The following is a 12,666-nucleotide window of genomic DNA, read 5'->3' on the forward strand; positions in this document are numbered from 1 at the left end:
TTATCAGTTTTGAGACCTATAATTGAATTAAGTCTGCTTTCAGCACAGGGCAAAAGGAGTTGTACAAATATTGATGAAGTCATGACAGGGACAGCCCAAGAGACAGACCACTAAAGAGGACAGGTTTTATACCATTTGTTGTAAGATCCTTCTATCAATGTCTTGGATGTTGCCTCTCTATTTTTTCAAATTCATTGAAACTCTTAGAATCACTTTTAAGACTTTTGTGTTTAAATATCCTCCATCATAATAACATTTCTATAGTTTATTTTTTATCTTCATGTACATTATCCTTCTTACTCTTTCACAGCAACCTTGTGTGTTAGGTAAGGCAAGTAAGCCTCACATCATAGGTGGACAATCTGAGATTGAGAAAAGTTGGATTATTACTCAAGCTCACAGGACTATTTTGTAGTAGTGTTTAAATTTGAGTGTAGGCACTCTGCTTCTAAAACGAGTATTATATGTCATACTGTTTTATGTTGTATTTATGTACTCATGATACTTTACCTGTGTTGTTTTGAGGTGGTCATTCTTCCTTATCTTTCTGACCAAAGTAAAAGTAAAGAAAACTGATTTTCATGGAGAACTTGCTTAAACTTAGGTGTCCCAATGTGATATGTGTTAAGCTTTATGCATATGCAAACCTTCCAGATATAAATGAAAACTTCTTGGTTTATCTTTCCCTAGACTAGAATATACTTAAGTCCCTGACTCTCATATATGTATATATTACCTAAAATTACCTTCTTTTTATAATATATACATACATACCTATGTATACGTACATACATATGTATACATACGCATGTATACGTACATACGCACGTACACACGCACGTACACATGTGCACGTATACGCACACATACGCACGTATACATGCGTACGTATACGTACACGCACGCACGTGTACGTGCGTATGTACGTATACGTACGTATGTGTATGTACGTACATATGTATGTATGTATGGGAGTAGGGGACTTAAATGTATTTTGTCATTAAAGCATTAAACTTGCTGCCCCAGCTTTCTTTTGGTCCATATTTGCCTGGTTTTATGGGAAACCTTTTTTTGGGAAACCCTTCTGAATCGTTTTGTATTATGTGTCTTTTGTAAATAATACATTGCTGGATTTTAGTTTTTTATCCAATCTGAAAATCTTTTCTGGGATTTCAATTCCAGATGATTATGGGTGAACTTTCTCTAGTTTTCTTTTTAGTTACTGATTACTTAGATTACAATAATTGCTCAATTCTAGGCCATCCTTTACTTGCCTTACCTTGTTGATTCTTCCTGAATTTATTTATCTTCTTACCTGCATTATATTCTTCAAGACTTCTTTTAAATGATGTCTTTGTGTGGTGAATTTTCTGAAACCTTGTATGCTGAGAATTTCTTTATATTTCTTTGTATTTAAATAATAGTTTATTAGCTATGTGTTAATTCTTGGTTCACAGTTCTTTTCCTGTAACACTTTATCTTGAGAGTTGTTATTACTCCATTGTCTTCTTGTCTTCACTTTAGTGTTGGGAAATCTAATATCAGTGATATTCTTCCTTTGTGTAGGGGTCTCCTTTTTCATTCCGGAAGCTTTTTGACTTTTCTCTTAATCCATTATAGTCTTAAATGTCCGTATAATATGCTTTGCTGCAGATTTTTAAACATCCTTTCAGCACTCTATGTGCCCTTTGAACCTGAGATTTGAATATTTTTATATCTGGGAAATCTCTGTCATTATTTCTTCAAATATTTCTTCTCTTCCATTTTTTTTAACCCTCCTTCTAGGATTCTCATTATATAGATGTTAACACTTCTACTCCTGTTCTTAATTCTATCAGTTGTTTGTCTTGTCTTTTTGCCCCCTCCCTATGTCTTCTGCAATAGTTCTTCTACCCAGTTTTCCAGCTTATTAATTCATCCTCTGTCTGTATCTATTGTATTTTCAATCCATCCTCTGAATTCTTTATTTCAAATGATTATGTTTGTAATACCCACTATCATATATTGGTTCTTTTTCATAACTTCATTTTCATACTTATATTTCTAAAAATCATCTCTTTGAAGATGTTATTATGTTTACATTCTTGTTTAGTTTATTCTGTTTTCTCTGGATAAGATTATTATTTTTTAAAATTCTGGTTTATACATCTTACAGTTTTCCTTGTGGGTTCATCTTTTTTTTTCCTAACAGCATTTAGCTGCCTTGGATAGCAATTTTAATCTAAAAGGAGGGGTAAAAACCTAAGATCTGACTTGTGCTTCTCCAGGCTAATTTAAAAACTAGAGTGGATAATCTCTAGTGTTCTAGTTTAGCCTCAACTACTTTCCCCATTGTGGCTCCCACACCCTCAAAAACAGTAAAAAAATAAATAACCACCCACACCCTACATATGTTCATGCACATACAGGCACCTGTGCCTTCCTCCTAATACTACTGTTTTATCTCAGGCAGCTACTCAGTGTTGCAAATTGCCTTGCTCTTTACATGGGTTGGAGATAGAGTGGGGCTGAATAGTACTGCTCAGAGACCTGAGCTGGTTGCTACTGACTCTGTACCCAAGCTTGTCTTGTGATTCAGATGTCATATCCTTAAATATATTGATTCAGTCATTGTATTGGGTGCTGGAATATAAAAATTAAAAAGACATAATGCATATCGCCAAGGAGTTTTCACTTCACTGGTGTAAGTAGGAAAGTAAATAGGCATTTATAAAATACTGTGATCAATTCTGTGATGGGACATGCCCAGAGTGTTAATGGAAATATATAGGAAGAATTCATCACATAATTTGTGGGACAAGGAGAAGGTTTCCCCAATTGAAGAATGGTTTAGGATGAGTCCTGAAGGATGGATTTTTGTTAGATAGGGAAAGGGAGATTAGAGGAGGCTGGGAGAAAAGGAGCATTTTAGGTAGAGGGTGAAAGTGGTTCATTGGTGAGTGAAACCAGGTTAGTAGTTTGTTGTGGCTGCTGTTGTTACTTTTCATGTAATGTAGCTTTGACAAGATAACAGAGGGAATAGGTAAACTGCAGTATGGTAGGATACTGTAGATTTTAAGAAGAGAATTGACATGATTAAGTTTACATTTTAGAAAGATTTTGTTGTGTTAATGGAAAATGACATGAGACAAGGCAGGAACTACTGGCATTCAATAAGAGACTATTGCAGCAATTTAGGGAGAAAAGATGATGGACTGAAATAACATAAAAGTTGTGGAGATAGAAAGAAATAGTTAGATCTAATGATAATTAAGGTTGTTGGATAGCCAGGGCCCTATGGTTGATTACATTTGGTTACATTTGATAGTGAAGGAAAGGGAATGTGCCAAGAATGATGACTAGTTTTCTCTAAGCCATGCCATTCAAAACATTTTATAAATATCTTTTAATTTAAAGAATTACCTAGAAACATGGCAAAGCAATAGCCTACATTGTCTTTTTGTTTTAAAGAGCAGTTTCTTGTCCTCATTCTCAAATACAGGTATCTCAGAAAATTAAGTGATTTTCCCTAAGATCGTGGCAGACACAGTTGACAGCAAACCTACCCTGAAATGAAGCTATTTACAGTCTTTGTTTATCCCATTTTGTGTGGACATTAATATCTTTCTTTCAGAATTACTAACGTGTATGATGATGAGATGCTGCATCAGACCCTGCTGGCACCGTTGTATGACATACCTTAACCTTTCTAAAATCTGAAATATTCTGATAAAGCATGTCTAGCCTCAGCTATTTCAGATAATAAAGTATGGACTTATACTTTGAATCTGATCATTTTTGTTCTTTATATATTGCAATATTATTTTCTTATAATAACCATTTTGTAACAATGTAGCTGTGCGAGAAAGCGAAGTAGATGTGTATTATATAGCACAGACTCTAAGATAGATTGCCAAGTGAAGGTACAAAACAGAGTGTATAATATGCTTCGCATAGAAGGGAGAAAGACACACACACACATACACACACACACACACGAGTGCATATCTTCAGAAGGATAAACCAAGATTGAGAACTGGGAGTCAGTGATGGGAGGAAGACTTAATTTTATTTTGTGTGTGTGTGTGTGTGTGCATGCTTGTGCACACACACATATATGTTGCCCTGTTCAGATGTTTCACTATATGTTAATACTTTTTGGTTTAAATTTTAAGTTATACAAATAACTATATTTGAATGTTCTTGTGAAAATGTAAAGATTCATTTGACTTCCAGCTCCGATAAATGCATTAATTTTATAATGATAAAGTATAAAATAATTATTTATATAGATAGTAGCCTTCTCTCACACCTTGCAGTAATTTATTCTTATCATTTGTCAGTAGGACTGCAGACATTAGAGATTAAATAATGAGTTTCAGAAACCATTAAATATCTAAACATTGAATATATAGTTTTGCTAAGATTGCCAGAAGCAGGAAATACAGAAGAGAATGGCTGAAAATTAGTGCTAATCAGTAGAAGTGGGAATTTACTCTAATATATCAGACTGGGCAGTGAGAGCAAAGGTTGGAAGCCATGAGTACAGTTTTCCAGCAGCAAATCTGAAGGGAATAAAAATGGAGAAATTTGGAAGCAAGACAAAGGAAACAGGTAAGTATATCTTTGGCAAAGAAAAAATAGAAGACAGAAATAGAAAAGAAAGTTGAGACCCCTCAGAGAAGTGAGGAGATGTGGGGAGAAGATTAAACATCATGAATATAATAATGTTGTTTATTGTTGGAGGATTTATATTAAAAATTACTTTCTGCAATGTGGTAGGATTATAATTTCTTGTTTAAAAAGGTAATGCTTGGTACTTACAATGGAACTAAAATATTGCTTGATCAGAATGAGAAAAGCCAAAGTTCATTTGTCACAAATAAATTAGTACAGATTGAAATCAGAAAAAATTAAACTATTTGCCACATTTCAACAAATCTGTATTTAAATTATGTTTGCTACATGTACAGATACTTGTATTTTCAGTTCCATAAGCAGTCTCTTCTACAGTAAAAAGCAGGAAATTTAATACTTAAAATATATCATGATATTTGATGTTTATGTTTTCTTTGGTGATATTTTCTTTTTTAATATTAAAATGATTATAGGTCCTGATTTGTAGTGTGCATTAAATTCATAAAATTAATGACAGGAGAAAATAGGTTAAGATTTAGTTATTTAGCTATGTACTCACTAATGTATTCTTTATGTGTACATTCTTTTTATAAAAACACAACCATTGATGGATGGATATTTGAGAAACCAAATATAATAAAATGTGAGTTATAGAATCTGGGTGGTGGATAGAATCTGTAAATTTGAACATTTTCATAATAAATGTTGGAAATAAACAATAATATAATAAAATTTCTAATAGAAAAGCTAGTGTGAAAGGAATAGATATTGTGTGAAGAATAAAATGATGTTTGTGAGTTCTTTACATTTTTCATTGACTTTGAAAAATCTGAAACTTTTTTTAGTGAAATACCAATTTAGTGGTAAATCTGATATAAATTATCTGTTCACTTTTGATAAAAATTGTTTTGTCCTTAAAAACAGTGTTATGAACATAAGTAAATACATATGAAAAAATTACAAGGGTTTATAAAACATTTTTGAGGCAAACAAATTAGAGCAGACAAGGATTTAGCAACTATTTAGAACTTTTACTCTTCTATTTTAGGGAATCTGGAAACATCAAAGCTGGATTAGAACATCTGGTAAGTTCTAATTTTCTCTTGAACATTTGCATCATCTTTGATATCTGCATTCTAAATGAACACTTTTGAATGAGCTTTGAATACCTTGTATTGAGAAAGTCAACCATTTCCCAAAGGGTCAGCTTACTGTTATTATGTGAAGGCACTTACATTTTCATTTCTCTTATCATTTCAAGGGAATTTAAAAATTTTTTAAATTACTTTTTTTTGATGTAGAGATGAAATAAAATGGATGACAATCCTTGGATTGATGCTTGCTTTAATTATAAACAAAAATTGTTTGGTGTAGAATTTTTGGCATATCTTGATCTGATGAAAACAAGCTTGTGTTTTAAGAAAAACACAATCAAATATTGCATGCATAAATATGGTATGTTTTAGCAATTTAGCAGCTTTGAAAGAAGTGCACAGCTTTGTCTTTCCTGATGTCTTTGCTTTATGAATAATGCATTGGTTTAAACTACATTCAGATTTAGAATATAAAATAATTGAGATGCAAAATTTTTGGTTTAAGTAAACATTTTAGAGAAAAGTGAAATTCAAACTGATTTAGCATTAAAATCTGTTATTGATCAAAAAATTGGAAAACCCTTACAATTGTAATATGTTTGAAATTCATTGAGCCCACTGTATTGAGTGTTTATTACAACATTAAGTAGTTCATTTAAACTGAGCGTTACAGAATCATCCTCTGGTTTCTGGTCAGATCCAAATGTTGAATAATTAATGGTACAGATTCTTTTGTAAATACAGTCTAAGTAGTTTTTTAATGCAAGACTTCATTCGTATATCATACTGTAGCTTTGTTAACTATTAATGTAATTTTGTTCTGCTTCCACAAAAGCAAACAGTAGCAAGAGACAGCTTCATTTTGACTTATAGCAGTTTTATAGTTAGAAGGAATTTTTGGTTTTTCTTTCATAGCTAATGGAAACTGAGGAAACCTAGACTTTTAAAAGTGATCCTAAAAATTAGAGATTAATTATTAAAAAGGAGGATATAATAGAAAATTTGAGCTATGTATTTGGGGATCAGAAGTTAGTAAATAACATGGTTATTTTCATCATTAAAAAATATTTCCTGAACCACTGTTTATCACTTCATAATAGCACATAGATTTAGGACATATGGACATCAGAATAAACATGTTAGTCTGTAACATCACATTCCAGTATCAGTTAGGGGCTTACAACAAGGAAGAACAGCTGTCATAGTGCCAATATGAGGTGTCTTTTATTTTTTATTTTTATTTATTTATTTATTTATTTGTTTTTTTGAGATGGATCCTCGCTCTTTCTCCCAGATTAGTGTGCAGTGGTGCGATCTCAGCTCATTGCAACCTCTGCCTCCCAGGTTCAAGCGATTCTCCTGCCTCAGCCTCCCAGTATTTGGACTTACAGGTGCCCGTCACCACACTCAGCTATTTTTTTGTGTGTTTTTAGTAGAGATGGGGTTTCACCATATTAGCCAGGCTGGTCTCAAACACCTGACCTCAGGTGATCCACCCGCCTCAGCCTCCCAAAATGCTGGAATTACAGGCGTTAGCCACCTGGCCTGAGGTGTCTTTTAAACTTTTGTTGTAAATTATTATTTATTAAAAATACTTTATATTTACTTTGTTTGTGTTCTTCAGTAAATAAAAATGGCTTTGATGTTTTACTAGTTTAAATTTCATATGTTTTATACTTACTAGTAGCATCTCATTTTCAGTGACTATTTCACACATTTATATTATAATTTTATCCAGCAGTGGTTTTCTAGCTGTGCCTTTGGCTGCCCAGAAAGCTCTCCACAGCAGGTGGTACTCCAGACTTCCACTACTCATTTTAACCAAAATAGTTCCACTTTTACTTATTTTGTAAACTTTTGAACTTTTAAATAACATTTCATCTGAAGAAAGAGTACTCTGGCTAAAAATATTTTAAAACTTTTTATAAAACATAGCTACTCATTGAAGAATAATTGTATATTAATTATTCTTCCCTATTCTTAACACTAAGTTGTATTTCATTTTTACTTATGTCATATACCTCAAATGTATTTCAAAGATAAGCATTTTGGGAATGAGAGAGGCAGGTCATATACCTCAAATATGTTTCAAAGATAAGCATTTTGGGAATAAAGAGCCAGGACTAGCATACAGTTAGGTAGTAAGAAGCGGATGATTTGAATGCATTTTATCTTAGTTGTTTGAAAGACTGTAACTTGATGTTGTAATTGACCCACCAACTGTGAACTATTAACAATATATTCATCTATCCATCTGTCTGTTTATCCATCCATTCATCCATCTTGCATTGTACATTAATAATACTCATTAAAGTCAGTGATATTATGAAGAATACCTTTATAAACCTTTCTAAAAAGGTTCATGCCTAAAATGGAGCTAAACTCACAATTTATGGGTTGAGCATTAATGAAACCTGTTCTGTCTAGCATCTGTGGGCACCTGAGATTTGTGTCTCTCCCTTTCACTGCTGAGCAGATTGTTTAGAGCCTTCTAGCATAGATGTAGCTCTTCTTTGAATTGGCTGTATATCCAAATACAATTAGAAGTATATTTTTTAATACATCAGTGTTAAAAAATATATGATAATATTAAAATAAGAAAAGCATCCTGTACATTTGGAATTAATCTCTTCTTTGTGTAGCTTTCTTCAGTCTTTGTTTTTAAAAAATTATTTACTTAGATTATCATAGAGAGCATTGTTCTAAGGGGGTAAAAGCCAATATACATTTTAATAAGTTAAGAAAAATTATATTTGTCGCTTGTTATACTTGCTACCAGGTAACATATTTGCCCTGTTTTTGTACTATATGTTTATATGCTTTTCTTGGTATATAGTTATATGTAACCCTGAAAAGGGGAAAGCAAGTGTGGATCTGTGGAGAAAAGAGTGGGATAGGTGGACTCTTCCCCTGGAACCTCTTCAAGGACTGATTTCCTTTACTTAAGTTTTTTACAGTCTCTTAGACCATTGATTCAGCCTCTCTGTTTTTTTTTTTTTTAATCATTTCTTTCTCTCAATGTTGCCAAGTGATCCTGAGAACTGTCCTAGTATCTCATTCTCCTCAGCTTAATTTTTTTATAATGTACTGTCTAATACCATCTTATTTTTCTTTTCACAAACTTGTTCACTACCCATAAGGCCTATGCCTTTTTAAAGTTCTAGACTCAGACTTTGAAGGCTGTTGCTCTGTTATCCATTGATGATTCTTGTCTGATGATTGCAAAATATAGATTTTCCAATTCTACTGCTCCATCCATATTACAGCCAGCATTCTACAGTAAGGAAGAGCCCACCTTCCTTATTTTATCTATTTATCAGGAGTAAGGACTCATGATTTTAATTTTATTAAATAGGTTATTGTCAGTTACTTCCCTTATTTATTTTGATGCTCAGATTGTCCCAGATTTATCAAGGGAGAATCTTTTCAAGGTGGCTTCTGGGTTCTTATAACAAGTGAGAACTCTGACTCCTAATAACGCCAATACAGTTACTCATTTGTTCAGTCATATAATACACATAAAATAGTTTTAGAATTGCTACAAGCATACTTTGAGTAAAACAACCCTATTAAAAAGAGTTCAAGATTTATTTGCAGTTCCCTTTCTCCAATGAATATAGTTATGTTATTCATTTGAAATATAGTTGCATTTATTTGTTTCTGTTTGCATTCAATTTAGGTGTCTTTGTCCCCATTCCTATTGATTTAATTATCTTTGGACATGTATGATGTTGACATACTTCCAGAGGTCAAAATTATACACAGTGGTATTCTCAGAGAGGTGTGTCACTCTCTTGCTTTCTAGCCTGTTCTCCTCCACCCCTTGTAAACAGCCAATTTTATTGACTTCTGGTTTATTATTAATCCTTTGTTTTTTTGTTTTTTGGGTTTTTTTTGTTTGTTTGTTAAACTGTGTGTGTGTATGTGTGGTGTGTGTATTCTTTTTTTTTCCTTTTTTTTTTTTGCTTAACATTATATCCTGGAAAAATTACTGTGTGTATCATTATATTTATTGTGTTTCTTTATTAAGGGTCTGAGATTTTAGCCTGCTTGCATGCCTTCCACAGTTGTATAGATGCTGGCAGAAGATATGAGATTCCTGGGTCAGAGGCAAAGTGGTTTATAGCTAACAGCACAACAGGTAGCACATGCTTCACGTGTGCATAGGTTTCTCTTGACCCTCAGGTTCCAAGAAGTGATGCTGCATACTCAGTGGATTTGTGTTATAGCTCAGTGCCTATAACATTTTTTAAGGCTTAAAGGAAATGAGTGAAAACACTGCTTATAATGTTGTGCTTAATTAGATTTTGTAATGAACTTAAGAAAATAATTTTTTTAATTTGATGAATAATCGCTTATAGATGAAAGGCCTTCTCATAATGACCCCAGGGTTATGTCTGTTATCACAGAAGGGTTGAAGGAGTGGAGGTGGGTGGTTATTAGATGTTGCTCCTGACTTTTTTTTTTTTTTAATGCTGCTCTAAAGTTGTAGAAAGTTGACTCTAAGTTCTTGTTCTATCAAAGGATGCTGACTCCATGTTTTTTTCTTTTTTCTTCCTTTTTTTTTTTTTTTTTTTCCTTTTTTTTTTTTGAGATGGGAGTCTTGCTCAGTCTCCCAGGCAGGAGAGCAGTGGTGCAATCTTGGCTCACTGCAGCCTCCACCTCGCAGGTTCAAGTGATTCTCCTGTCTCAGCCTCCTGAGTAGCTGGGACTGCAGGCACTGGCCACCATGCCTGGCTAATTTTTATATGTTTAGTAGAGACCAACATGATTTTACCATGTTGGCCAGGCTGGCCTCAAACTCCTGACCTCAGATGATCCGCCCTCCTCGGCCTCCAGAATGCTGGGATTACAGGCATGAGCAACCACGCCCGGTGACTCCATGTTTTTTCTTCCATTATGTTTTAAAGTTCTGGATAATGTAGTGAGTAGTGACACTTATTGGACTACTGAATGGGGATTAAAATGTTTACTTTCAGCTGGGGGGGTTTAATGAAGTCAACATGTTTTTATTTTTCCAATTAAGAAAAAAATACAGGAGATAGAACCTTGCCATTTGATGACAATACAGCTATTATTATTTTATAAGCAAACTATAAAAATGATGCTATCCTTTTCTCTTGGGAGAAGGATTTAGATCAGAAAATATTAAGTTGAGCTGTATGAAAAATTACTTTTTTAGGTCAAAATAGTTTTGTGGGTTGTTTCTGGCTTGAAAGAAGGACAGCTGTGCTATGCCCCCTTTGGCAAGGAATGAAATGAATTATCCTGATCAGTATGATGTTTCTAAAGCTTCCTTTGTTCTCTTTTCTGAAAAGTCAAATAAATAGAAGTGGCTTGTAGTAACTGTACAGGGTGATCTGGGGCAGTGCTTCACCATCTTTAATGTACATATGAGTCACCTGGGATTCTTGCTTAAAGCACATTCTGATTCTTTGGGTCTGGGGCACGATTTGAAATTATGCATTCCAACAAGTTCCTAAGCAAGGTTAATGCTGCTGGTTCAGTGACCACCAGGAAGAAAAATACATTAAAAGGCCTTAAATTGAAAGACATGTGTCCAATGAGGAAGGCCTTATGAATCTGGTGAAGAATCTAGATGTTTTCATTGTATTCATTGAGTATTATTCTGCAACCTATGAATGATTGGTTGGGTGTTCATAAACCCAGGGGAAGAGGTACTCCAAAAAGTTTATAGAGGGGCAAAAAATTCATCTTATCTTGCAAGAGTAACAGACATTTGTTTTAAAATTTTTGGTTCAGATGTTAAGTTGTATTTTTCAGGACTGGAGTTGGACACTAGGACTAATAATACCTTGTTAAGCTTTAAGTGGGAAATTAAATGAATGATAATACATCTTTTAGTGAAAAGAGTTACAAGTGTTTACAGCTTTAAGTGGGATTTGTTTTCTATTAATAGTTGAATAGCAAAAGAACTCTGGAGCCATACCTGTGGGTTTTGTCTCTCCACAGAGGTCTCATTTATGTTTCTTATATTGTATAACATTTGAGAGTGATGTCCTACTTGTCCTTGTGGTCAAGTAACACAGTCTGACCATTTTAAGTGTTGAAAAGCAACTGTCGTTAATAGTTTGTTTAGCCCATCAGTGGTTTATAAGAATATAGTTCTGCTTGCCAGAAATGTAGGCAGGCCCATTGCTATTAGGTATTCATCAATAACTATCAGGTTCCAATAAAAGCCCTTTCCTTTCTGTTTTAGACTATTTTACATAGGACTTGAAAATCAAACTGCTGTATTTCGGTTTTCAGACTAATAGTTCTATTTAACACAAGCATAAACACAGTTAATGGAGCATTATCATACTTTTGGGGATTCAGTTAATATACAACATGAGCTAGAAAATGCAAAAATAGATTGTAAACTCTAAACTTTTGTCTGTAGCATTTTAAATATTTCAGTTGTAGCTTCATATTTTCTTACTGTGTTCTGAAAATATGTTTTTGACATTTGTCTAAATGAGTTTAAGAATATATTATCTCAAAATGCACTGATGTTACCTATATACTCAATAAATTTATTAAACACTGATTAAAAATATTTATTAGCTCATGTCACCCTTGAAGGATGTCAGCATAATAGATACCTTTCTCCCAACATTTTAATATATTTTTCTCACCTAAGACAATATACATTTGAGGTTTAGGGTGAAACTGCATATTAAAACAGACACTTTCCTCAAACTGTGATCATGAGATGAAACAGCATGAAGTTTTTCTTCTTTCTACAAGACCAATTCCATAAATCTTTCTCTTTCCTTTTAACACACAGTGCATCCTATGAATGTGTGCAAATTGAAATACCTTTAATGTGGATAAAATGTTAATGTCATATTACTGTCATAATTTCTTAGGCAGTTTACAGATCTTAAATCTGAGGACTGGCATATAATCTAGTCATAAACAGTGCCATGTCAGGTGATCCTTTTCTCTGATA

At 33.4% G+C, this 12,666-nt stretch overlaps 1 protein-coding gene across 4 annotated transcripts in view; it reads left to right on the top strand.

Moving 5' to 3' along the window:
* RSRC1 (arginine and serine rich coiled-coil 1) overlaps positions 1 to 12,666 on the top strand; it is a 483,059-nt gene that overhangs the window by 186,334 nt on the left and 284,059 nt on the right. For all 4 annotated transcript variants that reach the window (XM_063603003.1, XM_057301951.2, XM_057301952.2 and 1 more), the window contains exon 5: positions 5,666 to 5,702. In XM_063603003.1, the coding sequence (XP_063459073.1) occupies positions 5,666 to 5,702 (37 nt within the window). The remainder of the gene's footprint in view (positions 1 to 5,665; positions 5,703 to 12,666) is intronic.

Source organism: Pan paniscus, chromosome 2, assembly GCF_029289425.2.
Source record: "Pan paniscus chromosome 2, NHGRI_mPanPan1-v2.0_pri, whole genome shotgun sequence".
Classification (NCBI taxonomy): Eukaryota; Metazoa; Chordata; class Mammalia; order Primates; family Hominidae; genus Pan; species Pan paniscus.